Source organism: Podarcis liolepis (genome assembly GCF_965112155.1).
Source record: "Podarcis liolepis genome assembly, chromosome: 1".
NCBI lineage: Eukaryota > Metazoa > Chordata > Lepidosauria > Squamata > Lacertidae > Podarcis > Podarcis liolepis.
In genome coordinates, this window is record NC_139554.1 from 71,345,565 (window position 1) to 71,370,227 (window position 24,663).

Genomic DNA, 24,663 nt, shown 5'->3' on the forward strand with positions numbered 1-24,663 from the left:
CCGCCCTAATGTGAACACCACAAGGGCTGCCATTAGCATTAGCTGCAATTCTGTTTTAAACTAGAGGAACATAATCCAGTTGTCCTTAAAATACAGTTTAGAAATGACATATGGTTCAGAATATGGGAACCAGACTATTGATGGGGTGCTATCATTCAGATAACACTAACCTTAAAAGCTTCCACACATAATTCAAAGTGCTCACCTGTCTAAACCAGGTATCCCCAAACTTGGCCCTCCAGCTGTTTTGGGACTACAACTCCCATCATCCCTAGCTAACAGGACCAGTGGTCAAGGATGATGGGAATTGTAGTCCCCAAAGAGCTGGAGGGCCGAGTTTGGGGATGCCTGGTCTAAACCATTAAACAACTTGTGACCAAGGTACTTGAAGGGCTGTCTTCTCCTTTATGAACCTGTCTGAAGTTTCAAAATCTGTATTGAAGGCCCTTCTCTGAAAAGAAGTGTTGAACTCTGATCATGCAGGGTTCTAAATTATTCATCACTCATTTTTTTCTGTCTTCCTCCTCTCTTATGTTTATTCACCCATGTTTCATTCTCACACAGATCCCATACCAGACATCCCTCTGTTTTTCCCTTCTCCCTTTCCCCCCTTCTATTTATTCAATCAATCCATCATCCATCATCTACTAATTCTCTCTCCCATGCACACATGCACACACACAGAGAGACAAGAGAAGAGAGAGGGGCACATATTTAAGATGTGCTGTTTTGCCTTTTGCTCATGCTCCATTTCATTTACCAAAACCATATTTAAATTGCCCTAAGTTTTAGGGGGCTAATTAATCAGTATCAGCTTCACTTGTTTCTATTATTGTTTTAAAAGGACCTACTCATTTTGCGAACTGACAAATGTATGACTTGTGTCAACAGACTTTTAGCATCCGTTCTTTGCCTATGAACTGCAGCACAACAGCACATCATAAAACTGTGAAGTACTGGTGCAGCTTCAGGCTATTGTCCAGGAAGACTAGAAACACAACTAATTAATGCTGCAGGCCTTGATCCAAGGAACCACATGACTAGCCCTACATGCCCAGGGGAGCTTTGAATTTGTATTTCTCAAAGAGCACATCCCATACTACATACAAAATATCTTATGAAATCGATTGGAATTTCAAAAGCAATTTAATATTACTGGGGAGATCCTTAGCCATTCAAAGGTAAAAACAAAACAAAACACTGAGTTTGTGTATAAACTCTTTGGATCCTAGCTATAGCCCCTTCATCTTATATGAATGGTGTCTCCTCATGTGTAATGTGCTTCTTCCATTCAATTTTTAGCCAATTTCGCCCAGCCTACACTTTCCAGGAGGGTCTCCTGAGTCCTGATCATCCTCTGAGGAGGATTGGAAGAAGCAGGCTCTTTGGTGAAAGGAAAGGACTTAAAATCCACCTTAAACCTCTTGGATAGGGCAGGCTGTTCAATAACTATAAGCAAGCTAAAAGCTGGAAACTTCTAAAATAATCCCACCCTCTCTGCCTTACAGTAGCATTTCCTTCATATTCGTTTGCATGCCTGATATGGCACTGGTTCAGCAGCTCCAATAGCAGCCAAAGCAATTCCTTACAAGATGCTCCAGGAGAAGATGAAAAGCCCACCAGAATCCTGGCAAACATGCTATGGAAGAGAAATACTTAACCTGCCTGGAATACTTTAATGAGTTTTCCCAATGCACACAAGAGAGAGAAGTAATCCACAGAAGTCTCTCACACTAAACAGGCCCAAATAACCGGATTGGCACAAAATGACAAAATGTTAGGCAGTGTCTAAACTCCATAACTTAGTGGGAAAACATGTTTAGAACAAGATGGATTGGAGGCAGATTAGTTGTTCCTAGGGAAAGCAACTGTCACTTGATCTCAGTGACATGCCTGTTAACCTTTGCTTAAAAAAAACCAAAACCCAGAATAGAAGGCAGTAAGGCAAGGAATCAGCTAGAATTATGAACGAACAGTAGACAGAAGGGAGCTCAAGACCAACTCCATCATCATCATCATCATCATTTTGCATTGATACTCCACTTGCCAAACCCCTGTCTTGACACAGTAAACTGTTTCAGAGCTTAAACACACATTTTGTTTCAGGTACCTCAAAAGTGAAGATAGGATAAGTAATTAACAGAAGGCAAGGAGGAGACATCAGGCACAGAATAAAGGTGCAAATCCCTGCCTCCTACTGCAGTCCAGCTAGAGAGCAAAATTGGCACAACTACCCACAGTTCTTTAATTTCAGATACAGGCTGAGAAGCCATGGAACAAAAGGGGGAGAAAATACTCAAGCAGCATCAGAGCAATACAAAGTCTGTGCATGGTGATGTGGACAGTATGGGATCAACTACAGCTCCTGCTCCATTCTGGAAAGTTCGTCTTCCAAGTTCTTCTCCATTCTAACATCTTGTTCTTACAAGGAGACCTTCTGTTCCAGATCCTGAACGTTCTGCTTGCTCCCAGTCGTTAGGGCTACCTTTCCTTGTAGAGACTGAATTTGCTGACTGTCTCTCCCTCTCTCTTTCAGTGTAATACATTCAGCTGTTCAGTCAGTTCCTGCTTCTGTGATTCGTGGCTCTTCATTTGCATTTCCTGATTTATTAAGTTCCGCTGCAACTCTGATATATTTCCGTTCAGCACACTAATTGTTTCATTAGCTTCAGCCAGCTCGCTTCCTTCTCCTGCAACTTCTAATTCAGAGACTCTGTGTTCTTCCAATTGGATCTGTTAATTTCAATTTGTACTTGAAGCTTATTTTCTGCCTCAGTTTCTCTTTCTCAATACTGCTTGATGCAGTTGAGGAGCTTTTAGTTATGGTCAGCTCCTACTCAAAATTTCCTCAAATTTGCATTAGCCTTCTCCTCAAGCTGAATTTGAGCCCCTTTTGTGACTCTTGAATTTTCTCCCGTTCCACTTGCAAGAGCTGCATCCCTGAACAAATTTGGCCAGCGTGGTCTTTCTGCTTCATCATCTGCACTGCATACTCATTCTGCATCTGCAGAGAACCTTGAGTCACTTGTGTAGTAGTCAGTGCAGACATTTCCTCCACAGACTGTGACAAGAAGTTGTTGAAAGATCTTAGAACAGAGAAGACCATTGTATTTCCTTCTGCATCTTCCATATGCACATTACTTCCCCCACAGCCAGCCACATCCTCAGTTCCTCAGCACTGCCAGTCACTTGCTCTACACTTTCCTCTTTGAACCTCCCTCTCCAATATATTTGACTAACCTGAGGTAGGTTGGAGAAAATGTATTGGAAAGCAGAAGTTATTACAATGCTGGCAAGAATTAATAGCAACCATGCAAATTGTTGATAAGCTTCTTGTCTCGCGCCATCCCATTCTACAAGAGGAGAAACCATCTCCCTGTGATAAGCCAGGCTTTAAAGCTATACTAATATTCTGAAATATTATGCAGTACCATCCTTGCTGGACTGTAGCGCTTGAAGAGCAGGTGAGCTTTCACATATGAAAACAGACTGCTAATTTAAAACTAGCCTAGATCCCTGACATGAAAGTTGTTCTATATGCATGCTGCCTTTTACATGGGTGATGTTCAAATATGCAAGGTGGTGGTGGTGGTGGTGGTGACAATGACTATTATTATTTTATTTGAATTTGCAAACATTCAGGTCAAAATTAAAGCACAAATAGAGGGGGCATGACTAGGTAAGGGTGATGTGGGGGAATTATGCAGAAATTTGAAAGGAAACAGCAGCACTTTTCTTTTCTTTGTCTTTAAAAAATCCTAACTTGTTTCTGTACCATTCCTATCCTCCAAGTTCCTTTGGAAAAATACTACTAGAATTCAATGTTACGCTACAACAATTGTTCCATCAGTATAAGCATTTCTGCTTTCGTAATGGAAAAAACCCCTTTTCTCCTCCCCCTGTGCTCCATTCTGGGGGTTCACCTGATCCCTCCAGAGCTGATTGGATGGGGGAGGAAAGGTGGGGGAAAGCCCTATCACGTTTCAGGACTCATTGTGCTGGGTCCCTCTAGCACAACTATTTAACTGGACCCAGCCCATTTTGTCATTTGGATTATCCTTTGGATCCCTTCCAATTTACAATTCTGTAATTCCAAACTGCTTTCTGTCGGGAAATGAATGAATGGGGCTGAATCAATTTTTTAACCAGAATAATGCTACAGCATATTTTAATATGCTTTTGGGAACAGGTTCTTGAGAAGTTGCTATTGCAGCCACTTGCAGTGGTGTCCAAAACGACAAGAAAAGGTGTTTAAAATGTGTGTGTTTTTAAGGGAATGGGGCGGGAATGCCACAACTGCTGTGCTTATATTATGCTTAAACATGGTTAAGACAAGCAATAAAATTCATGGAGGGAGCCCTTTTCCAATACACTGGATTCTGATCTTGGTGTCTGACACCCTATTTTGAAATATATTTGCATGATAATGGTTTTATTATTTGTACCGCACCCATACATGGGTGGCGCTGTGGGTTAAACCACAGAGCCTAGGACTTGCCGATCAGAAGGTCTGTGGTTTGAATCCCTGCGACGGGGTGAGCTCCCGTTGCTCGGTCCCTGCTCCTGCCAACCTAGCAGTTCGAAAGCATGTCAAAGTGCAAGTAGATAAATAGGTACTGTTCCGGCGGGAAGGTAAACAGCGTTTCCGTGTGCTGCTCTGGTTTGCCAGAAGCGGCTTAGTCATGCTGGCCACATGACCTGGAAGCTGTACGCCAGCTCCCTCAGCCAATAAAGCGAGATGAGCGCCGCAACCTCAGAGTCAGTCATGACTGGACCTAATGGTCAGGGGTCCCTTTACCTTTACCTTTTACCACACCCATCTGCGTTTCCCCAGCCACTCTAGGCAGCTGAAAGTTAGTACCATGGAAATCAAGTTAAGTTAGTATTGCAACCTACATTTAAGAAGTACTTTCCTGTGTTTAACAGAAGAGCTATTACTAACAGATGCCACACAGAGGTGAAGTTCTCCATGTTTCATATCAGTGTGATTTATTTCTGAGAAAACATTGTCTCTGACCATCTCACTGGTTCTATGAATCGAACTATTTGTATAAAGAGTGAAAGGAGCCTCTGCTAGGTATGTATTGTAAAGGTACAAATACAATTCCCTTTTGGCTTTTTATAGGTGACTGTTTGACCTGTGGTAATAACATTGCTATAGTTATGATGAGGCATTAAAAGAAAAGAAAATAACCACAACAAATGCTTTCAAAATATAACACTTCTTCACAATCTGTTTTTGAATATATCCAAGAGTGGGTCCTTGGACCATATTGAATGCTCCTGTTCTCTCTCACACACACCACTAAAACTTGAATTGGTGCCCCTGGCAGATAAACATTGCTGCCTACAAAGGGTTTGATACTTATATACCTACACAGCAATAGCTGCAGATGTTTTCCATAGTAATTGTCTCAATATAAAGCAGTTCAGTCTTGGTTGTAATAAAGCAATCCATAACCAACAATTGAATCACTGCTTTTCCTCTGTAGCACAGAAGTTAAAATGCCTGTTTATCTTACAGCTAAATAGGAAGATTTAAAAGTAATGCGTATCTTTCAAACAAAACCTGTTTATTAACAAAAGGCAGGCTACACCAAAATATTTATCACAATTTAATTTTTTTTTTAATGTGGACAATCCTCCTTGGATTTGAAGCTTTGCTTGTCTAGGAGGGTAAAAGCAATTTTGTTGTAAAGCTTCCCCTTTTACTAAATGGAATTTAAGCATAATCAGAAGAGAGCAATAAAACACACTGACCTGAATTTGCTGCTGCAGTAGATTGATTTTGTGCTGCTGTTGCAGAAGTTGCTGCTGTTGTCTTGCAATCTATTAGAAATAAATTTTCCATTAAATTAAAACAGTGATGTTGAGGCTTCAATATTATTGAGTGAAAACAAGTTCCTACTTATTCCTCATGATAATTTCAAAGATTTTTCTTTTTTGTTTCACCGAACCACATTTGTTGTGGAGTTAACTAAAAGATTGGAAGGAGGTTTAAATATATTGTTTACTAACCTATCTTTAAAGACTATTGAAGTAATTGAAACACAGGGCTTGAAGTCAGTTAAGTCTACATGTATTCATTCTCAAAGCTTCAGCTTCAGCTGGACCTTGCATACATGACAGAGGGCTCTCTTCCCTATGTTTCTCCTGGCTTCTGAGCCAGCAGGGGAGGCCCTACCATTAGGACGTCTCCTATTTGCAGGTGAAATTTGTGGGAAATCAGAGCATAACCTTTCCAGTAATCACATCAACACTTTGGAACTTTCTGCTCAGGGAAGCACACGTCACAACTTCTTTATTCTCCATTTGTCATTAACTTGCACCTTTACTGTACCAAAGTGCTTCCCTTAGGAGTAGCTAGATCAGCCTTCCACAACTTTGTACCAGTGTGGATCCTCTACACAGGGCACTGAGCCAAGGGGAACATTGTTGTTGTTGTTTAGGGTACCTACTGAGAAGATCCATTTAAAAAGCAACTGTACCAAAATGAATTATTGTGAAATTAAGAAATATTCAAGGTGGTAGTGGGGGCACTAAATTTTGTTCTCGCTCCGACACCATATTACCAAAGTAATATGCTTAGCCTGAGAGCAACTCTCCTGATCAGGTTTCCTCAACCTCAGCCCTCCAGATGTTTTTGGCCTACAACTCCCATGATCCCTAGTCAGCAGGACCAGTGGGAATTCCAGATGATGGGAATTGTAGTCTCCAAACATCTGGAGGGCCGAGGTTGAAGAAGCCTGCTCCTGACAAACCATCCAATGATTACTGAAGGGGATGTAAGAAGCCCTTTCTCTAGTTCTTCTCATCTATTATTAGGGCCATACAAAACTGTCTGAATAAGACTATGCCTTCCATAATCAAACACATGTTACCAAATCCAAGTTGCTGTGGTAGCATGACTAATGGGGCAGGAGGAGAATTTAACGTTGTCTTTAGCTTTATGGATATATTTCACCATTGAGCTGAGAACTTAAACATGTGTTTCAGCAACATCCCTACTTAAAGCAATTACTTTTCCACAAAATTTCCACAAATGCCATGGCCACGAGAGAGCAATGAAAATGCTCATGTCACCAGGGGAAAAGCATTTTAATGACATAATAAGAGCACATCAAAATCAACTCTCGATATAATAAGAGCACAATGCACATCTCTCCCAGGACCCTCAGAAATTTTAATGCACAATATTGTGCTTTAGCTATATTCTCTTGCTTCCTTCTCCAGTATAAATAGAATAGGTTGGGAAAGATGATAGGTAGAACAGAGTTACACTTTCAGAATAATAAAGTAGCTCAACCTGTTGGAGTGAAAGCACTTCAGAATGCAAGTGGGGGGACTGCCTGTTTGAATGACTGTGGTTGTAAACATGCATAGAAAACTAAAGCATGAGGGGAAAACCCTAAGCTAAACTAGAATTTCTCTCATTGACATGTTAGTTTTCTACAAGCAGGGCCTTATTTTACATATATGAAAGAGGAATTAAAAACGGACTCTGCTGAGTCTGAAGCAGCTCCACAGACCAAGGCCTTGCTTAAGGTCTCATGTAAAAGGAAGCTGAAACTGTAGTGACACATTATGGCCTTCTCTTCAATTGCCCTGTGGCCAGGGAATTCCTTCTTAAAGAGTTGTGTACCAGCAGACTGTGAATTTTTGAAAAAGTTGCTGCCAGTGATTTTTGTTTTGTTTTAGTTTATACTGTTCTTACCCTGCTTTCGAAATTGATGTGTTTGAAAATTGTAAGATTTCTACTCTTACTGTTGAATTTTACCATGGAAAGGCATCTTGAAGATGTGGAGAGAGATTTATTTTTGTAAAAATAAAAACAGGTGTAAGATTCATTTCGTCATTTAGTGAAAGGAACAAATCCATACATCATGCAGATACAAGCCTCATTGTATCTAGGACCTGAGAAATGTTTGCATCTAGGACCTGAGAAATGACAAAGGCTTTGTATAATTTGGGGACTGATTTTGTTTGAGATCAATTTGCTAGTGCACAGCTCACTGCAGTTCTAAGTACAATATAGGATCAAATGAATATTCATTTCCTTATGGAAACCAGTGAAGTACTACCATGGCATTTAATATTGATGGTGGTGTGATTGAAAAAGGCATCCAAAACACTACAGTGCAATTACCATAGCACAATTTCAATGTATAGGGCTTGACACCGCAAAAGCTGGTACAGAAGCACCATGTGGCTCAAATTCTGAATTTTATTTGCCAATTGGTTGAGCTACATGCTCGCTTCATTGAGCATGACAACCTAGTTTTAAGTGTCATTTAATTTTCATTTTGAAATATAATTACAAAGTGTTCACTGTAAGATATCACTCGTCTGCAAATGTGTCAAGATTAATTTGTGCTAGCTTATTCACAAGTGTCAATAGTTAATTACTGTGTCATCTCTGGATGGCTAAATGACATTCTAACTTCTGATTTTTTACAGTATTCCTTTATGTTATTTTCCATTAGGGACGAGTCCATATTCCTTACATGTGGGCAAATATTCAAGCACATAAAATACAAGACGTCACAACTCATTAAAATCAACAGAGCATACATTGCTGTATATACCCTATAAAACATATTTAGCTGAAAAGATAATTCTAGTTATAATGTCAGATTTCTAAAAACTGCACATTAATTTGAAACTAATGCATAAGGAACTAATGGAATCTTTTGTAGTTAAATGTTTTCCACCAGACAGCATTGGAATATTGTTTATCTCCTAGTCCTTACCAATATTTGGCTGGTGGGGTGGGGGGGTGTAGGATTTTTGTTTTTTCGTTTCTTTTTAAGATATAATGCTCAGAGAAAGAGAGTTAATTGATCCTTTTGCCAAAGTTTATTAAGATGCTGTAAATCACCTGCTTAGGAACTAGTAACAAAGCAAGCCTTACAGACAGGAAAATATCCATTTGACAGGTATGTTGGAATCTACTGTATAGGCATAATCCAGCAGATATTATTCTGGCACAAATTCTGTTCAAATTAATAGGTTTGTGAGAACATTTCCTGGTTCACTGAGCCCTTACAAGTTCCCGTCTGCCCTTTCCTAAGTAAACAAATGAATCCTTTCTATCACCCACTTCTGATACTGGACAAACCTCGTTCACAATGTATCCTTATCACACATCCTCATTGCATTTGGACATTTTGAAAATGGAGAATTGAAATTCTAACATGGACAGTTTTCCAAGGATTGCTACAATTTATTCCTTCTTTACAATTTTTTGGGAGGATATAAATTCATAATGCAGTATTTTACATACATGTATTATCAAAGGTAATGTTTACAAGTAGCAGGCTATGAAAAGCCAGCATATCATAGAAAGTACAGTTATTTGTCTCTTGTTTGCAAATAATATATACCAGACCCTTTTTGGTTGGGAGTGGATTTAAGAAATAGTAGAATTTTTTTCTGGGTGTGTGGGGGAAAAACCATTTTCATATGTTGCTGTTTTGTTGCTCACCTGTTCTTGCTGTTGGCGAGCAAGGTCCATTTGCTGCCGTTGTTTTTCAATTTGTGATGCTGCCAGCTTTTTCTGCTCATCGTGGGCAGCCAGAAGCTGCTCCCGTAAACTGATGAGCTGGGTGATCATGGTAGAGAGCTGTCGCTCTTTTTCCGCTAGGCTTTCAGGTGTACCTGAAGGAGATAGGGAAATGCAGAATAAATAACATGTAGACAGCAACAATGAAACAAAAAGGAAATAACCTGAGTTTTTGTATCTGACAAATGGCAGTTTGAATATTTATTTTATTAGAATATGTACCAGTAAATCCTATTTGTGTTTTTGCTGTATTCTGAAAGATAGGGAATGTCACTATATACTGTGAACAGAAAAGAGACAATTTACCCCCCTTCTGACAAGAGTAATTAATTATGTACTCTGCAATATCAAATCCCTCTTTCCCTTCCATCCCAGTGTAATGACTCCTTAATGGATTACCAAATTCACAAATAGATTAACATAATTTTCCCTCCATTATACATTTTTAAACAAACAAAATATAAGATGACTAAAAAAATCCTGCTTAATAAGGAAAACAACTTAATTATTGCTGCTAATTTCTCAGAGATCTCCAGTATTAACCAAGAACTGAGCACGCCACAGAGTTCTACAAGAGATGCCTCATTTTTGTTACTAAGAAACCATGCCTGTTAAGCCTTAATAAAGGGTGTGTATAGGCACCACTAAACCTGTAGGTATTGAAATAGGGCTCAGAATGAAAGAAACATAATGTGAGCATTCTTATTTACGTTAAAATTCATTTTACAAGATTTAAACTTAGTGGGAAATTCAGTTTTCTTTACATGAATGGTCCTTATTGATGGATGCTTTCACACAGCTTCCTTGCTAAGTGTATCAAACTAGAAATCTAAATCTGTCCAACTTTGTAATTGTGATTTTACAAAAGAATGCATTAGAAACACACTTTGGTTCTAGCTTTAAGAAATCTATACCACAGAATGTGTGTGTGTGTGTGTGTGTGTGTGTGTGTTTGCAAACGTATACTGATATGAACCCGCACGAGTCTCTGAATCAACAAAGGAGTGGCAGAAATTATTATTATTATAATAATTATTATTATTAATGAGTCCCTTCCCATGAAAGATATGGAAGTGATCTACAATGTAATGACATATATGCAAATTACATATATTAAAAACAGTTTGAAACAACTGAATATAAAAACAATTTTTAAACATATATAAATATATAAACAATTTAAAACAATATAAAACTAATTCATTTCCAGATTAAATGACAACACGGATAAAGATTTTTAGAGGCTTGTTGAAAGTATGCCAGAAGCTGGTAATTAATACAATGTATAGAACCCAGTGACAAATATTCCATTGGCTTTAAAGGTTATGGGTTAATTGTTAACATGTTAATTGTGACTGCCTGCAGTCTAGAGTTACCAAGCATATGATGCACATGTGAGATTCCACAGTCTAAGAGTAGCTGAATCTTATTTAAATAAATGCAAATTTAAATTTATTCAGCTGAGATACCTGATCATTCTGCCACATGCCCACCTTGAACCAGAATATTTTCACTGTCCTGCTTACATCTATATATTCCTGCAATATCAGCACTTTATATCACAAAATTATCTGTCACTTTATCTTGCCCAGGACAACCCAAAGCAACTTACAACAAAACAGACAGCCAATGAACCATACATTGATACATCAAAACCAAGAAGAAAGAGAAATACATTTTAAAAAATCACACAGACAATATTTTAGCACTGTAATATCTAGTGTGATCTAGAATATGTATACAAATGTTTACAAAGCTATCAGACTGCAAAATCCACGGTGGAATATATTACACATCAACCCATGTATACTGAAGAACCTGTAACGCCTTGCAACTACTATATCAGAAGAAAATCTAAATACAAGAATAACTATGATTTTACAACTTTAAGGCTACAAGCCCAATTTATATATTATGAATAGTGAAAAGTCATGCCTTGAAACTCATGCTGGGACCTTGAACCAAAGTGAACAATTGATAAAAGCACTGAAGGAATAGAATAGCAAACGTAACTAGAAGAAATCAAACTCAGCTCATGCATGTTCTATGGAAGATCTGCTGGGCAAGGAAAACAAAATTCTACTTTGACACATGATTAGAGATGCCCTTCTATCCTGGAATAGCTAACACAAAAAAGTGTGTGAGAGATCAAGCACTTAACAGGCTAATTTAGACACATCCATTTTAGACTTTTGTAATAAGAACAGCTGTACCACAACCTTAACTCATGTTAACTGAATGCCTGTGATTCTCTTCAAAGATAACTGAAGCTAAATTCATGATTAATCTTATAATATGAAGTAAGCCAATGACTAAGCAGTGATTTGCATACATGTATGACTGACTGATCTGGGAATTCAATCTGTTCCAAGAGGATCACTTACTAGATCTTACTGTGACTTTCCAAATGGTGCCAAGCACCCTCAAAACTGAGTGCTGGTGAGCTGCAGTGGCTAGAGGGTGGAAACTGGATGTGATAACTCCAAGCCCAACTCTCAAAGTTCAACTTGGCCAGGCAGGTCACTGGGTGGATTGGGGGAAAGCCACTGTCATTAAGCTTATCTGACTTCACAGAGACAAAGCAAAGATAGAGTAAGGTCAACCAATTCAAGCTAAGCTTCCTAATAATATAAATGTAAAGTAATTGGAAACATAGGTACAAACTAGCAGGTAATCCCCAGGGCAACTCTTCTTCTCTTGCCATTCAACAACCTCATCTACACTAGGTGAAACAAAGAACATCTCCAAGGTTTATTTTCAAAGGGTTCCAGGCATCCCAAATAAAATTAAACAGTTGGGTAAAAAGCTTAATGGTGTAATGTTGCAGAAAGAAATCCTTATACACAGTCATTGTGAACAATATTCATATAATGTACATATATACCATTTATTGTAAATAAAGAGGTAAGATAAAGAGCAAGCACGGATCTACCATCTTCCAAGTGTCATATCCTATGTACCACAATTGATATTTGAACTTGAACTTTTAGAAATACAAGGTCAGCTCTCACAAATCATTAACTTTAACGTGTGTGTTTTTGTAATTATCCACCTTGGCAATGTTATCATGTAATTCCAGTGCCCATCCAAAAAGGGGAAGGAGGTAGTTTGCAATGACATTGTAACAATTCTCACAATTCTGTGGGCTTGTCACACATAGCAGCATCTATGTAGCAGGATTTCAAGGGCCCAGCAGTTTGAGACTTCTCTCCTGTCCCTTTCCTATTTAGCAATAAGCATGATTTACTGTTACATCTGAACAAATGTAGCTAGAGTTTCTGCAAAACACAGTTGATTCTTAAACCAGATAGTGAAATAAAATTCCAATCTGAATTTCAAACATCTGGTTTAAGAGCAAACTATGGTTCACAGGAACTCATTATGCCAGTTCACTTAAAACTATAACCATAGTTTTTGATTACCAAGAAAGCAAGTGGGGATTTGCACAGAGATGGAGAGGAGGGAGAAGAAGGAATATGTGCAACAGATAGAGCAGTTCAGATTGCCAAGCTGTGGTTTGGCCATTAGTAATATCAGAACGGAGCTAAAGGCTCTATTCCAGGTGTGGGGAACCTTTCCCCTCCAGATGTAGCTGAACTACAAGTCACATCATCCCTGGCAATGGCCATGCTTGATGGGATTTGTAGTTCAACAGCATGTGGAGGGACAAAGCTTCCTCAAACCGGCTCTACACAAATAGGGCAGATAAATACATAGAGCTGGTTTCAATGAAGCCAGCACAAGAAGGAGCGTCTCCACCCCCATCATTCTGCCCGGACACTGAGGCCCAGCGCCGAGGGCCTTCTGGCGGTTCCCTCACTGCGAGAAGCCAAGTTACAGGGAACCAGTCAGAGGGCCTTCTCTGTAGTGGCACCTGCCCTGTGGAAACCCTCCCACCAGATGTCAAAGAGAAGAACAACTACCGGATTTTGGGAGACATCTGAAGGCAGGCCTTTTTAGAGAAGCTTTTAATGTTTAACAGACCACTGTATTTTAATACTTTGTTAGAAGCCACCCAGAGTGGCTGGGGAAACCCAGCCAGTTGGGCGGGCTATAAATAATAAATTCTATTCTATTCATTAGTGCAACTGGACTTTCCCCCCGCTTCTGATTAGGAAAGTCTGCAGAACCCCCAGAACAGAAGGGGGAAAGAGAAGAAACATTGTTCCATCTGGGAGAGTGGCTTAGGATGCATAGCACTTATGCTGCCATCGAACATCAGGATAAATATAAGAGAGCAGCATATAGGCAAGAGACCGATTTTCCTATAGAAGGCAGCCTTATCTGCCTAATGTACAGATTGGAACACAACTACCCACCAGATGATGCACTTCTCCAAATGTCGCAATGCAATTTGATACTTTGAATGTACCAAAATACATATTTAAATATGAATTTTGAAAGAAAGTGTATTATCATTTAAATTGTGAATTATTTTTCTGTAGGCATGATAAAATACCACTATCCATCAGAATTGCTTCTCCTTTTTTGTAGCACAAACAATGGTACACAAAATTTCTTCCATTCAAGAACCTGAAGTAACCACTATACTACAGAAATTAATATATGTATGTTTTCAGTTCATTAAATACACTGTGCTGTTGTGTGATTTAGGGGAGACACTCCTCAACTCTTTTATTCAAATTTCTGCATCCACTTCATGGAGCTCGATATCACTTCTAGCCCTGGATAAAGCAGCACTCTTGTGAATGTGACAGCAGTTCTGTCTGCTATATGATAGCACTTATATGAAAGTTTTGGATCCCCTAAGCTATTTCGACAAATGCAGTCTTGTACGGCCAATGATACAACTCGCACTTGTGCACAACTACAGTACCTAATTTTTGATGCTCCCATATATTCTATCAAAAGCAGGATTAGAGAACTAGGAGAGCATCATAATGCTTTCATTCTAATGGAAATGCTTTCACTCCTGTCACCCCCACTTTTCCTTTTACTATAGTTGAGATAGAAATAAAAAGCAACTTGCTAAGGATGCAGACCAGATTGAGCGGCTCTGGCTGGGCCAGCCAAGGTCTCTCATCATTTAACTGTGTGCTGTCATCATTTGTTTGCCATCCAAGTGCTACGATACCCTTAAGAAATTACCAGTAAATAAACTCTTCTGCTGAGCAGAAAATGGCATCTAAAACAAAATAATAATAAAAAACATTGCTAGTGTATCTTCAAAATGCACTTGCTGTAAAGCCAGAAAAATACTCTTCATAAAGTATCTCAAAATACGTTACACATTACGGATTCACCTCTCTGTGTCTGTCTTTAAACTGTATCTATCCTCTAACTCCAAAGACACTGACTGTTACAATCACCCCCTCCCTGCAGCTTTCCAGCGGGGTCTTCCTTATCCCCAAATCACATCTGTCTTGAGTTTCTCTCAGATTTGTCAGGTGGATCAGTGCTCCCCAGGGCCTGCTCCAGCTGAAGTATTTTAATTTGACTAAACACCTGATTTATTTTATCTCTCCGATGAGAAAGGCAGTTTGTCTTAATAGAGCCTGTCAGCCCACAGTCCCATTCAGAGCAATTTACAGGCAGCCAGGGATGCTGGGAGAGAAGAGTGCTGTGATTCTGTATTTTATCCTCCTCCAGAAAGCACCTAAAAGCAGCTATTCACAGCTCCTGCATGTGGCATTTTAGAACTGAATTAGCTTTTTATTCAAGTAACTACACTTGTTGTGAATAGCTTATCTGTAAAATTGCCACATTCACTACTGATTTTATTAACCTTTGGCTCTATCACAAAATGGTCTTCAGTTAGGAAGGACCTTTAAATTTGACATATATTTTTTCTAAGAGACCTTTATTCTAGTGACTTCAGATTTACTGAATTTGATCCATTGACTCCTTTACCAGTTATATTCAAAATCTTAAGTCTCAGAGGGGAAATCAATAGCATGTGTGGAAACCTTTATAGATAGATAGATAATGACACTTTTCCTTAACAAAAGGTAAACAAAAAACAGAAACAAAAAAACAAATCAAGTATTAATAAAACTGCAGTGTTTATGTGTCCGCTGTTTCTTTGCAAAGGAGGGGAGATAGGGAGAGAACCAGAAAAGGTGGAGACCACACAACTTTTCTTCCAGCAGAAAAGCGATTGTGACAGCAGGGGCCCCTTCAGAAAGAAAGTAAGATAATTTTCAGTTTACTCAGGTACTAATTATTTGTGCAACTGCAATCAAGTGTCCACAGTATCTTTGTACAAGAGGAGAATAGGTAGAAAACCAGAACAGCATGGCTATACCTCTGTGACCTCCTAGCAGACCCACCAGGTCTTGTGGTCACCAGCCACCACTGCATATACAGGAAGATGCATTTCTAAGTAGGCATGCACAAAAAACATGTGAAAGTAAACATGTGTTTGCAAATGCACAGATCATAAACCAGCCATTTATTGTGCAGCTACCCTTGAGAGGATTGTCTGCAGTTCCTCATCAACTGCAAACTCAGCAGCAAACATCAAACAGGTGTCCATGGAAAATGCAAGGAAAATGGGGGCAATCTGGAGCACATACAGGTGGGCAACCTGTGTTTTATGCTGCCCCGACACCTGAAGCTATTCCATTATTCTATCCCATAAGAGTTCCTCCCTTATTCCTCTTTATTTTTCTTGGCTTTTAAAAGTGTTTCACCCCTTTTTCTATGTAGTTTCAGAACCTGAAATCACCGGGGGAGGGGGGGGAATGGTTCATTGAACTAACTCCTAACTCCATGCACAAGCTTTATAACAGGAAACCAACAGGGGCACTTTACACATTCCATTTTTAAGTTGCAGTTTAGCTTTACTTTAAGGTATGAATGTAACAAATAAGTATTACAGATACTGTAGAGCAGCCCAGATGTGGAATGTGCAATAATTTCTGCCTTTTTTGTTAATCAATATAGATATGAGTGAAACAAATGACTACAGAATAATTAATTCATTGATGACTCCAATTATCTTTCCTTAGCTTAATATTATTCAATACCATTCATACATGCATTATCATCTCTCCTCATTTCCAATACATTTTCATACACACATGGAATTTTCACCTGGGCATTTTAAAGAAAGTGAACCAGTATTTCCTCTTTTTTTATCATCTAACATGCAAACACTATTCTGAAATTTTATTTCTAATCCATTAAGGAAAATGCTGGCAAAGTAAATCAAAATACAAAGTAAGAGGATTAGGTCATAGACACATTAAAAAGAGTGCACATCCCCAGAGTTGCAGAGCATCAACTATTGAAAGCAACAAAACCAACCATTCAAACTTTTTAAAAGAGAAAATAATAATAACCAGGGCAGAAATTTAGTATTTCAATAAAATCAATTACCCTTTCAGCTTCAATGTGTGGTGTGTGTGTGTAGCAAAACACAATGCCAGACATAAAAGCGATGGTATTTCCTCTTAGATTGCCAGACATATAACTTGGTTAAACCATTCTGTCTAATATTGTGGACTGCAGCAAACATCAGATAGACTGTGATGTTTCTACTTCACAGGCTGCGACCAGCCATTTAGCATTTACCTTGTTTGATTGGGTCGCTTTTTAAATGCCACAAAACAGGGCAACAAAGGCAACAAAAATAAACAGTGAGGATAAAAAACACAGAGAGAAGAAAGTAACAATCGAATGGAAGGGCTTCCAAGATAAAAGTCACTTTGTGCTGTCTGTCTGTAGAGCTTCCTTCTCCTGTACACAGGCATCTAATTTGAGTTTTAACTCCAACAGCAGTTTAAAAAGCTTTCCACTCTGAAGAGCCCCCAAGTGCATCATAAAGATAAAGGATTTCAGTACAGAACAACCACAAAGACTTCTATTATCTTATCAGTCTTTGGTTACAACAGCTGAACCAATATGACTAAGTTCTGAATGACTTTTTCTGTTTTTCATTTAAAAGAGAGAGAGAGAGAGAAGGGAAGGATACTGGAATTCCTTTATTCCATGATCAGTTAGCAATTGTTGATGCATCCATATGCTACTGTCCATTCCTGAGTCAATTAAAAGTTGTCTAAAGGCTGCAATTGTGTTTTGCATCATCCACTGCAAGCATGCACAGCATCTAGAGGGCTCACTTGGTGAATTAACTTACATGGCCCAAAAGGGCATGGAGGGGGGAAATGTCCTGATTTTACAGAGTACTGTAAAATTATTGTAGGTGAAAATATGTTGGCTAATACAAAAATAACTCACATAGCATCTTAAACAAATACTGTTGCATTACGTACCAACACCATGCTTAAAAAGCAACGATTTGCAGAGTCTTCCAAAACTATTCTCAACACATCTTTTTCCAAAATTAATATCCAAAAACTATACATGACTTAAAGAAACTAGCCCTCTTTAGGCATCTATTCTGGTAGACCAAGAGTAGTTGGCAGGGTGTATGTGTGTATGCATCATCATGTTGGCAGTTTCCACCCCCAACAAGTTCAGCATTATTTGCATATTAAGAGCCTTAATTCTACAGGCATGAAGTCTGAAGCTGAGAGCAGATTACACATTACTAGTGCTTTTCTTCTGGGGGTACTTAAGGATACACAGTGCCAGCACTTTCCCCCCAAATGTTAAAAGTGTGGCACTTATACTATAACAACATCATGGTAAGTACTGGCATCTTTTTTTCTGCACATGACTACACCAAGTCACCTGCTCTCTATATGTGTTAGTTCACAACAGAGACAGAGTACTCTCTAAGCCTAAATGACAGCATCACTCTGTGAAACTTCTCCAAGTACCCAAACACAATTGCCTTCTGCTGCTTCTGCATCTTGAAGAACAAGAAAACTCGTATGAAATTACCAATCTTTTTTTAAAAAAAATATATCCATATATATCCTACCTACTTTCCAAGAAACACAAGGCAGCAAACAATGCTGAACCACATTTCAAATAAACAGAATCCTCAAGTTAAAGCCAGTAATAAAACCAAATGATAAAACTGCAGACACATATAGGATAAAACTCAATGCCATACTAATACAGTGGTACCTCGGGTTACATTTGCTTCAGGTTACATATACTTCAGGTTACAGACTCTGCTAACCCAGAAATAGTACCTCGGGTTAAGAACTTTGCTTCAGGATGAGAACAAAAATCGTGCTACGGCAGCGCGGCGGCAGCAGGAGGCCCCATTAGCTAAAGTGGCGCTTCAGGTTAGGAACCGTTAAGAACGGACCTCTGGAACAAATTAAGTACTTAACCCGAGGTACCACTGTAATACGATTGTTCCATTAGCATAAGCATTTCTGCTTGCAACAATCTCTCCTCTCCTCCAGAGGGTTCTCCTGACCCTCGGGAGTAGTTTTGAAAGAGTTGCAGGAAAGCTCCATTGGGCTAGTGGAAATCCTTGCACTGGCTTCCACTAGCACACCGAGCTAGTTGAATCCTGCCCACAGTGACAATTCCAACACACCAGGCAAATTAAAAATATATATAAATGGATGCAGAAACAGGCCAACCATCAGTCCTTCACTAGCACTCTTAAAAACTTTCATCTCACTGAAGATAAGAAAGGAAGCTGGCCTCAACTAAGTTTTTTTGCTACAAAATGCAGGGGGAGAATTTACAATGAAAACCTACAAAGCCTTGTCTGCAGGTCTAGGATGTGGCTACAGCTGCTGCAATAGCCAATGTTTGTTCAATGCTGTGCCAAAATTGTTTTTCAGCCTCATTTTTAGGTCATTTTAGCATTTCTTAATTGTTTTGATGGGTTAAGTATCACTGTGAGATGGGCAAGGTTTGTTATGTGTCTGGATTTATTTCCATTAAACATTTTTTCAGTGCTTTGCAGCCTTCCTGGCTACCTGCACTTTGTGGTTTGAAAAAGTCCCATGGGAGATGTTATCTCATGTTTCCTGTTGGCTTCAACTGAAATACGGGAAGCTGAGGAGGCTGCAGAGTACAGAGCACTGGAGAGATTGTTTGTCGTCTGAAAGAAAACATACTCACAAACACCCCTCAGCCACCTCAAAAGTTAATTAAGAGCACCCAAAACTCTGTACAGTGGCACCTCGGGTTACATACACTTCAGGTTACATACGCTTCAGATTACAGACTCCGGTAACCCAGAAATAGTGCTTCAGGTTAATAACTTTGCTTCAGGATGAGAACAGAAATCGTGCTCTGGTGGCACGGCAGCAACAGGAGGCCCCATTAGCTAAAGTGGTGCTTCAGGTTAAGAACAGTTTCAGGTTAAGAACGGACCTCCGGAATGAATTAAGTACTTAAACCGAGGTACCACTGTATAACACGCATGAGAATTTCACTAAACTTTTCCTTTCCTTTTTGATAGTTTTCAAACACAGTTTCTTTTCTCATTAATTAATGGAGAATAGGCTTTTAAAAATAGAAAAAAATGTTAAGTGAGGCATTAGTTTGTGTATTTTTACAGCTGTTACATCTGAGCTCTCATTTTCTTACCACCAAATGAGATTCATACACAACAGGACTTATGGCATAATGTATGGCATATCTATTCTCACTTATTTATTTAAAATACTTCCAGACCACATATGAACTGCAGAGACATCAGGGAAATATACAAAGGTAAAAAAAAAAAAATGTAACAAATTCAATAGACTACAATGTCATAAATAACATCATAAATGAAAATGACAGAGGCGGTATATTAATCAGCTTCAAAAATGTGAATTCTACAATGCTTGGGCAAATAATTGAGTTTTGGTATGTCATCAAAATAATTTCAACTAGTGCTTGGGACGCGGGTGGTGCTGTGAGTTAAACCACTGAGCCTAGGACTTGCCGATCAGAAGGTCAGCGGTTCGAATCCCCACGACGGGGTGAGCTCCCGTTGCTCGGTCCCTGCTCCTGCGAACCTAGCAGTTCGAAAGCACGTCAAAGTGCAAGTAGATAAATAGGTACCGCTCCGGCAGGAAGGTAAACGGCGTTTCCGTGCACTGTTCTGGTTTCGCCAGAAGCGGCTTAGTCATGCTGGCCACATGACCCAGAAGCTGTCTGCGAACAAACGCCGGCTCCCTCGGCCAATAAAGCGAGATGAGCGCCGCAACCCCAGAGTCAGTCATGACTGGACCTAATGGTCAGGGGTCCCTTTACCTTTACCTATCCCTACAGGAAGGCATTCCACAAATCAGGTACCAACGTATTCTTTTCCTCATTTCCCCTGAAAAATTAAAAATTAAAGTAAAAATGCTCATAATGAGCTGCACGTATTGTTCACCAAGTTAACAGCCTATTCTTGCATACGTTCTCAGAAGAAGATTAAGGGATGGTTCAAAGAGTTATAATGCAATCTGGCCTTGGGTAAGACCAAAATGGATACCACATACATGAATACTTGCCAGATGTTCTGGGTTACATGAAGAAACAGCAAGGTAAAAGTGCATCTAAAAATGAACTGTACATATTGTAAATCAGATTACACTAAATTCTGGATTCTAAAAGCATATTCTACATGTCAAAATTCCCAATGATGTAGCCAAAAGAACTGGGGGCCCATATAGCCTCTGCTTATTTGACAATGGACCAACAATGTTTATTGTTCTGCATGAAAATCCAGTGTCAGCTTTGGCCAGATTCACATGTCAACACGGAGTGTGTTGGTGCATGCTGCTGAAAAGTTCCTCTTCCGCCGCTGGAGAGTAAGCTGGAGTCTGTCTTGTCATGAACCCAGGCATGTGGTTTGGTCCTCTCTAAACAAACCACAAGGGGTAACCAGAGTATGTTCTTAGCTTATTACTTGTGGTTTGATTGAGGAAACAACCAGGAGCCCAGGTTCAGACGTCACAACAAGACAAACTGGCTGGTTTCCAGTGGTGTAGCACGAGTTGTAGCACAGGAGGTTGTCTGTAGTAGTAGCACACTGCACATTCACATTAAACCACAGTTTGATTTTTAGCTGTGGTTTAATGTGATGCACCAACCAGGTCTTTGACTCAGATCTTATTTACTAGCATACAAAGATTAGGAGCCATGTAAACAGAGAATTCAGAACAGATTATGAAATTGCCCCATTTCCTGATATGTCTTTCATAGCTGACTGCAGCTGAATGCTTTACATATTCAGTTTTAATTTTTAACATGTGGTTTCTGGGTGTCAAAGCTCTCTTCAGCGTAAACGGAGTGTGTGTAAATCTGCTATCAGTAAGAACAATGTATTTGTTCTTTCCATTTCCATTCTTAGCCATTATTTTCACAAGTTGGAATATAGTGGCTACTGGTTTTTTGGTGAATAACTGCCTAATAAAGTATGCATTGGCAGTCTACCACTGGTTTACTGCTGGATGTACACCTATTGCTGGACAGTTTATACTTGACTAGCAATAGTTTGAGAAATTTCAATCACTGCTAGAAAATGAAGCAGCATTTCTCCCCACAAAAGTGGTCGGTTTAATCCAAATGTTGTTTGCGTCATTATCTGTGTTGTCACCTATGCCTGTAACAAAGGTTGCATAACTAGAATATGAATCTGGTATACTCATTGGACTGGGTTTTTTAAAAAATAGTACAATGAGGCATCATAAGCCTGCCGTCACATTGTTATAGATGTATTACCTTCCAACAGATCCATGTGCAACATGAATCTAGCTCCTGCCACCTCAGTTCTTTCCTCAGCCGTTCATTTATACTAGTATTACACATATCCTTATAGAGTAGCTTATCTTTCAAAGTGGCTTATAAGTTCCTTATTCAGCAAGGCGCTTCCATGTCGACCCGATTATCCGTTATTAGTCTCTATCTCCTTTGAAATGTCTGAAATATAAATATGAGTACTATACGATAGTACTGCAAGATTTATATACTTTAATGATAAATATTAATTTTGATGCTAATTACATGACCACCTTTCATGTCTTACAAATATGAACATCAGTGAAAAACTTATATTTGCCTCTGAAGGTTGTTGTTTTTTATTGCCTCTGGTTATAAGTGCAGTAATGAAGAAGTGAAATTTACTGCAAAACTAAAGAGATTTGCATACCCTGCCTATCATAAAAAATGGTCCAGAGGAAACTTCCCATTATTTACTCGAGGAGACAATTTATTCCAAATCTTTTTATATGTGTGAGAAGAAAACAACCATTAAAGTTGCAGTCCTAAACACCAGGCCATCCCCAATGCGGTACCCTCCAGGTATTTTGAAATACTACTCTATGGGCCCCTGGGGGACACAAGGTTGATGAAGGCTGCAAGACACATTTTCTTGAGACTGAGTAGACATTACAGGATGACACTGTTAATAGGAGGAATTAGGTGCCATGTAAAACAGAAATCACAATGCAGCCTATGGGAAATAGCATTGATCATTAAAGCACTAGCAGTTCTCTCCATCTTCTCTGATCCTGAACTTCAAAGTCCTGCACAAGAACATTTTATATAGTCCAGAGACCAAGGGCCTCTAAGAACCCCCAAAATGTGCCCCCCTTTTAAAGAAAAAACTTTTTAAAATAAGAATAATTATTATTGTATGGACTGATCCCATTGGTTTTCCACTGTGATGCCATTTTTATTTATTTTTTGCTGCCCCCTCCCCTCAGGTCCCCCCAAATTTCCCATTAGTATTAGTATTATTTAATTATTTATCAAATTTGTATACCACCCTATACCTGCATGTTTCAGTAGAAGTATTTCCATTTTATTTATTTTTTAAAAAAATTACTTATCACACCTGCAGGTCTCCTGCTGTGATTAAGTGACACCAAAAGCTTTTTGTGACTCCTAAGTTGGTTTGTTTGTTTTAAAAAATTAAATGGAAATTCTGGGAAATGATTAAAAAACTGCAGAAGAACTGATAGGGAAATCTTTTGGAAGACAGTTTTGAGAACTGCAGCTCTCAACATGTTCATTTTTTCATTTCATCCCAATGTTCAGCCCACATTGACTTAAAGGCTAATCACTCATACCCCTTCTGTGAGTGTAATTTTACTTAAATGGAATGATCTTTCATTGACAGCTAAAGCGTTTTAGAACTGATGGGTTTTTTTATCATTTTAACTAAGAACTTATCATAAGAAGCACAGAACTTGTTGGATTAGTTCAAACAAAAAATATTAATTAATAAACACATAACAGAGCACTCAGATGACCACTGACTTGAATTGCTCCCCCTGTGTGAGTTTTATATTTGATGTAGGGAGGCAAAAAGAAAGGTCATACATAAATCAGTCCTAAGCCACAATCACCATCAAGTTAAAAACATAGCCAAATGCTCTTAACCAGCTATGTGTCATCTCAAGTTCCTAAGAGAAAGAAATTCTAGAAACAATTCTAGAAACATACAAAGATCATATAGCTGGAATGAACAAACACACCAGAAATTTAAGCCACAATCATTTGCTAGTCTGTTTGTGCTTTGAAGGTCATGTTGCAAGAAAAGAGACCAAGGTTCTTAACCGTGTAGCAAAAATTCCAAAATCACAATCAGCAGGCACATAAAAGAGATGGCCTACATTTTCCAGACCATAGTTCCACCCATGTCCCTACTAGGTTCTGGTCTAATTATATTTTCAACCACAGGCATGAATATGCTTAGCCAGATGTCTCTAAGCAGCTGGTAACCAACAAAGTTTAAGTTTTTCTCTACTCTCCTTAACTGATCAGAAATCAAACCACTTATGTAGAGTCGGAATAAAACAGATCTTTGTCTCAGACCACATTATATTAGCATGATGTCTTATTCTATCCAACAAATGCAATCCCCAAAAGCCAAATATACGTATGAGTCACTGAAAAGATTCAACATTGTTTAAAATTTGGCAAGGTCTGGAAAAGGCGTCTTGGGTCTTCTTGACCACATTGGCCTTATGTCAAGAGCATCTCCCCAATGCAAGCAGAGACCACACAAAGAAATAGGAGATAATATAAGAGGCTTTGCTTCCTTTTGAGAAACCCTTGAACTTATGGCAGTAAGCACCACTAATGCAAGGAAGGGGTCTTAGATAAATCAATAATGCAATATAAGGCAGCTCCGTAAGAATTTTCAAACATTAAGGTAGCACCTTAAAGACCAACTAAGTTAGTTCTTGGTATGAGCTTTCGTGTGCATGCACACTTCTTCTTCTGAAGAAGTGTGCATGCACACGAAAGCTCATACCAAGAACTAACTTAGTTGG

The 24,663-nt window shown here is 39.0% G+C and overlaps 1 protein-coding gene and 1 long non-coding RNA gene across 51 annotated transcripts in view; both read right to left on the minus strand.

Moving 5' to 3' along the window:
• Nucleotides 1-24,663, minus strand: part of SOX6 (SRY-box transcription factor 6) — a 458,084-nt gene that overhangs the window by 153,740 nt on the left and 279,681 nt on the right. For all 50 annotated transcript variants that reach the window (XM_083477096.1, XM_083477104.1, XM_083477133.1 and 47 more), the window contains 2 exons: nt 9,485-9,657; nt 5,761-5,829 (listed from right to left, as the gene is read on the minus strand). In XM_083477096.1, the coding sequence (XP_083333222.1) occupies nt 5,761-5,829; nt 9,485-9,657 (242 nt within the window). The remainder of the gene's footprint in view (nt 1-5,760; nt 5,830-9,484; nt 9,658-24,663) is intronic.
• On the minus strand, nt 13,642-22,882 carry LOC310695214. The gene is made up of 5 exons (XR_014519982.1): nt 20,648-22,882; nt 19,812-20,286; nt 18,784-19,569; nt 16,301-18,547; nt 13,642-16,223 (listed from the first exon to the last, which is right to left on the minus strand). It is a non-coding gene; the product is annotated as an uncharacterized lncRNA (long non-coding RNA).